Below are 6,000 nucleotides of genomic sequence, written 5' to 3' on the forward strand. Positions count from 1 at the left end.
CACAAAAATGTTAATACTTTGTTCAAATTCCATTATGAATTTCCATTTCCTTTGTCTTTGCTTTATATATATTCAGATGAGTTATACCTGAAAAACATCCCAGGTGATACCATGTATTAATAGAATTCTGTTTGCATGTTTGCAGAGAAAGATAAAGAAAGAAAAAAAATGTGTTTATACCTTTTTTCTTATAGTATTCATCTTCATACCCATCTGAGTCCTCAGTGTGATAATTCAGAATCTCCTGCTGGTAGAGCTCAGAGTAGTCTAGCTGCTTGTTCTTTTTCTTCCCTTTCTTCCCTTTCTTTTCATCATCACTCTCTGAACCCTTCTTCTTCTTTTTATCCTTTTTCTTCTTGTTTTTGTTCTCCTCTTCCTCTTCTGTCTCTTCCTCCTGGACCTCCTCATCATCCTCAGCCTCCTCTACAGACTTCTTCTTCTTTTTTCCGTCTTTACTCTTCTTTTCCATGTCCTCTTCTTCTTCAGCTCCTGCTGCCACCTCACTTTCTGCCTCTTTCTTCTTCTTCTTCTTCTTTTTCTCTTTCTCTTTTTTCACCTCCTCACCATCTTCCACTGCTGAAGATTTCTCTTTTTTCTGCTTTTCCTTTTTGACTGGTTCATTGTTGTTCTGCTCATCACCATCCTCTTCTCCATCTATTGCCTCAGCATCCTCCTTCACGTCTTCCTCTCCTTTCTTTTTCTTTTTCTTCTTTACCTTCTCATCTGTCCCTCCCTTCTTTTTCTGCACTTTCTCACCCTTCTCCTCCCCCTTGTCTGCTGTGCTCTTGGGTCTTTTCCTTCTCTTCTCACTGTCTGGTGCATCTTGGCTGGCAGAGGTCCCACTCTTTCCTTTCACCTTTGGCTTCTTCTCCTCTGTTCCGTCATCCCTTTCTTCAGTTTCGGGGCTTTTTTTCACTCTTGCCGGCATCTTTTATTCATCTAGCAGCATGAAGAGTGTTTCCTCGTCTGTTTCGGTGGTGTTGGGTGACGCTGCCTGACCCCAGGTGCAAAGGTGCAGCTGGAACTGGTCCTCAGTGCGGCGCTTGTTACAGGTCTTGCAGTGTAGTGTGGAGCTCCTGAATAATTACTGGATGGGGAATAGGTCACATGACATTGTAGCCATCAAATTATTTGCTATACCTTTAAGACACTCCTCTATCATATCCATATTCATACATTACATGTGACATTATTCTGTTTTGTCTTCATGGAGGACATTTTTTTCTCTTGTCCAAATCTGACACGCAGTAAAGTATGTATTTTCATTACATGTATATATTAAAAGAATTAAAATAGATATCAGCTTTGTATGGCTGATGTAGAGAGCAAAAAAAAAGAATTGAATATCATCAGAGTGTGCCTGGTTTTCTGCATCAGTTTTTCCTGTTCATTCTGTGTTTATGCTTATCCTGTTCATAATGGCAGCCAAAAACACCTGATATTTCTACATGAACGTGTTACAACTTGGGGGTGAGCTAGTGAAAATTGAGAGGCACAAGGAGAGAGAGAGAGAAAGACAGACAGACAGACAGAAAGAGAGAGAGAGAGAGAGAGAGAGAGAGAGAGACAGTGTGTAAGGGGAGGAGAGGGGATGGGCTTCAAAACTTTCATTATTCATTAGGCATGGATAGCTTTACTCAAGTACACACACACACACACACACACACACACAGAAACACAATGTTAAGAATACATACTTCCAGTCCTATCAAAGCAATTAAATTAATGTAAATAAACAAAAAAAAAAAAATAATAAAACTCATGAAAATTCAAGGAAACAAATAACATACTCCTAAGGATGAACTACCTGAAGATATTTGAAGAAGATTAGCAATGAGATATACACCTGGACATGATACACATGTGCATATAATCACATAGTCATGCTGCCAACTGTTTAACTCTCTGATTATGTTTCCTCTTTCCATACATCCTTACAACATCTTATGTCTTTCCACACTTATTCTCTGTAATTTAATATTGAGCTTCATGTTTAAGAGTAAAACACATAAGCATTATATACACATTTAGGTTTAGAGACACTAAACATAGATTTGCCCTTAAAATTTTATTATAATAATAATAATAATAATAATAATTATTATTATTATTATTATCATTATTATTATTATTATTATTTCCAACAACTTTGTGAGTTGTGAGTCAGAATTGTGAAGTGTCCAACCAGCTCTACAAACTTATGGAATTTTCTACAAGAGACACGCCAGAGCACCTCTGAGAAATGCCTGAAAAAAGTGGTTTGTTTACCTAAACATAAACATAATATCTCCTGCATGTTACATTACATTTTTACATTACATCTACAGTTACATAGTGATTTTTTGCAATACATACCACAATCAAACAGGCACCTTCCCTGGTGGTTATCCAATGTTCATGGAACCACAGTTACATACTGTATGTAACTAGCATTCTACTTCACCCCTCCTAACCTCCAGAAGTGATGAGAAACACCTGAAAGATGTGTGCCAATGATGTGATGAGGGACCCATCTTAGGAATACCCTGAAATGATAGCCCCACTCACACCACTCTGAGCCATGATGTTAACCTTGTAGAACATGAAGACGGTCTATGATGACACATCTGAAGTGGCACACCTTTAAATAATGTGAACAAGACAATTCTTTGTAGAGTGGCATGTCATAGAAGAGACTGGGCATCTAGGATGTCTACAGACCAAGGTGATGATGTTCATCACCCAGTGGGTCTGCCTCTGTTTAGACAAGGGAGCCCCTATGTCTTGCTATCATGGCAAATGAACAGTGGGTGTGATGATCAGATTAATTCAAGGTTACAAGGCTTTTCCTCTAGGTTAACAAGTTGGCCTCAGGTTGTTTACTTATCTTGCACCTGGACTACAGGTTTCTTATCTTTCACATGGACATTCATCCTCCTCATAGCTCATGAGCCCTCTCTTGTTCTTCTCTGCAGCAAATAATGGTTCCATTCATGGACAGTTTGTATCATGTACATTATCAATTAGTTTCAAGTTGCAGCCTGGTCAATTCACTTCCAACCACTAGTGAGCATTATTGTACAAACCAAGGTCTTACCAGTCATCCTGGGGCCAGAAGCAGAATTCTGTGGCCTTGTAGCTGAATTCTGTACAGGGTGGGGAAAAAATAGTTGTAGGTGGGAAAAGGCATATAATATTTGGAGTGGCCACCTGTGGCCCAGAGCATCCTGTTCCAGAAAGCTGTCTGGCTCTGCCAGGGATAACAACAATCAGCAGTTAGTTTTAGCACTGGCAAAGACTTCCTACCCATACCTCACTAAACCTTTCCCAGGTGTGTGCACTGGGTGCAGATACCACTCTCCTGGATGTACCTCTTCCATCTCAACACTGCATCACTGTATAGCCCCAGCAGATGATTTGCTCTCAGTGAGGCTTGTCACAGATGGGCCCACTGGACTTTGTGCAAGGTGGAAAGAGCTGATCAAGCTTATGCTGCCTTGTTGGCTGATATAGCTGATCAGCACAATGTAGTCTGAGTGACTACAAGAAGAAGAACCTGAGGGCCAAATGGACCACCTTCAATTCCAGCTGGTTGAAGTGTTTTAACCTTGTACTGGGGGACCACATCTCCCCTGAACCCAGTGGCAACACACCATTTCCCAGCCTGTAAGGGCTGACATCCGCAATAATTACCTTTCTTCCATTGAATCATGTAAAACAGGTTTGCTCTTCTTAGCGAGGCACCCACTAAAAGGTCTGTTGAAAGTGCTCAGTTTATACTCTATTCATTGACAGGTAAAATTAGCTAGGCCTTTAGCAGCACCAGCTGTAATTAGTTATATACAGGGAGCCAGGGGACCAGACAAGTAGATAATCTAAGTCAAGTTCAGGTTTTATAAAATACAGTGGATGCAAAAAGTCTACACACTCCTGTTAAAATTGCAGGTCTTTGTGATGAAACCAAGATAAATCATGTCAGACATTTTTCCACCGTTAAGGTGATATAGCAACCAACAAAATTCGAGTGAAAAACAAATGGAAATTTTATTTTGGGAAAAACCTACAATCACCTGGTTGCACAAGTGTGCACACCCCTTTACTAATATTTTGTTAAAGCTTTTGCTTGCAATACAGCACTCAGTCTTTTTGGGGAAAAGGGTCTACCAACTGATTTGGAAATTTTATTCCATTATGGAGCAAAAATTATCCAGATCGATCAAATTGTGAGGTGATTGCCTGTGCACAGCCCTTTTGAAGTCATTCCACAGGTTTTTGCTGAGATTTAGATCTGGGCTCTGATTGGGTCATTCCAAAACTTTGATCTACGTCTTCTAAAGCCATTCCTTCGTTGATGTGGTTTGGGTAATTGTTGTGCTGGAAAGTAAAACTTTTCTTCTTCAGCTGTTTAACAGAGGCCTGCAGGTTTTGTGCCAAACTAGATTGGTATTTGGAGCTATCCATGATTCCCTCTATGGTGTACTTTGGCTGATAAGCTGTCTTGTTTTTGTGCCAAACATATATTTTAGAATTATGCCAAAAATTTCTACCTTGATCTCATCATACCATAACACATTTTGCAACATTGTTTGGCATTTACGTGGGCTTGGATTTTTTTTGAGAAAGGGCTTCTGTCTAGCCACCCTACCCCATAGCCCAGACATGTGAAGAACACAAGAGGAGTGTCACATGCAGGGAGTGTCACATGCAGGGAGTGACCAGTAATTACAAGATATTCCTGCAGCAACTTTTATGTTGCTGTAGGTCTCTTGGCAGCCTCACTGATAAGTTTTCATCTCGGTAATGCCACTGTGGTGCCCCATTTCTCCACTTGATGATGATGCCATTCATGGTGATCCGTGGTACATCTAACGTTTTGGAAATTATTTTGTACCCCTCTCTTGATTGATACATTTCAACAATGATATCCGTATAAGCTTTATAAGCTCTTTGCGGGCCATGGCTTGACCAGTCTAATGAACCAAAAAGAAATACTACAGAAACAATTGATCATTAGTTTGGGTTAATCAGAATAACTTCACTGAAGACAGATGCATGATAATTACTACTGAACATGAGTTTGAATGTGATTGGTTATTTCTGAGCACAGTCACATGCCCCATTAAAATAGGGTGTGGACACTTGTGCAGTTAGGTTATTGTAAGTTTTTTTCTTTTTTACCCTAAAGCATTTCTATTTGTTTGTCACTTGAATTTTGTTAGTTGCTATATTACATTGTTGTTGTTGTTGTTCCTCTTTCGGCTGCTCCCATTAGGGGTCACCACAGCAGATCACTGGTCCACGTATTTGATTTGGCACAGGTTTTACCTTTTGCCAAATACCCTTCCTGACACACCCTCCCCAGTTTTATCCAGGTTTCTGACTGACACAGAGAGCATACTGTTGCACGCATCCCCAGTGGCCGGGGTTGGTTCCGTGGCCGGGAACCACTAGACCTCCAGGGACCGGTTTGCAATAGCATATTAAATGTGGGGAAAAAAGATCTGATTTATCTTACATTTTTTTCTAAAAATTAATTATAATTCCTAAAAAAAACTTTAGTTTTAACAGGGGTATATAGAGGGTTTATATCCACGGTGTAGGAGTCCATGTAGGAGTCAATAGTTGATATACACCTTTGTCATTGATGTCCACTGCTGCCACATGGTGATTACAGTAGGTTGTGGTCACTGAACTGTTGGAAGTGGTGGTCTGAACAGTATGGACAGTTTATTGATAATAGGACAACATTTGAAATCAACCCTGGTCTTTTAGGGCAGCACAGTATCTATCCCACTCAGGAAGGTGCTGCTCTCATTCCTTGTAGCACATCTCATAGTATTAGAACACCCTGGTTAATCTGTGCAAAGCAGAGATGGGGCTAGGCAAAAAATCTAAACCAACCATCTGCCTTCATGTGCCACGTAGGTTCCACCATATTGAAAATGTGTCTGTTCCCTGAACAAAACATAAACATATAAAATGTAGAAATTCTCATGTTTGTACTAGTAATCTAATTATAGA

The 6,000-nt window shown here is 40.0% G+C and overlaps 1 protein-coding gene across 1 annotated transcript in view; it reads right to left on the reverse strand.

Moving 5' to 3' along the window:
• Nucleotides 1-1,083, reverse strand: part of LOC113535434 (lipoxygenase homology domain-containing protein 1) — a 44,751-nt gene extending 43,668 nt beyond the window's left edge. Inside the window, exon 1 of the mRNA XM_053240442.1 lies at nt 181-1,083. Within this exon, the coding sequence (XP_053096417.1) occupies nt 181-928 (748 nt within the window). The 5' untranslated portion in view covers nt 929-1,083. The remainder of the gene's footprint in view (nt 1-180) is intronic.
• Nucleotides 1,084-6,000: the final 4,917 nt, after the last annotated feature.

This window comes from Pangasianodon hypophthalmus, chromosome 15, assembly GCF_027358585.1.
Source record: "Pangasianodon hypophthalmus isolate fPanHyp1 chromosome 15, fPanHyp1.pri, whole genome shotgun sequence".
Taxonomy (NCBI): Eukaryota; Metazoa; Chordata; class Actinopteri; order Siluriformes; family Pangasiidae; genus Pangasianodon; species Pangasianodon hypophthalmus.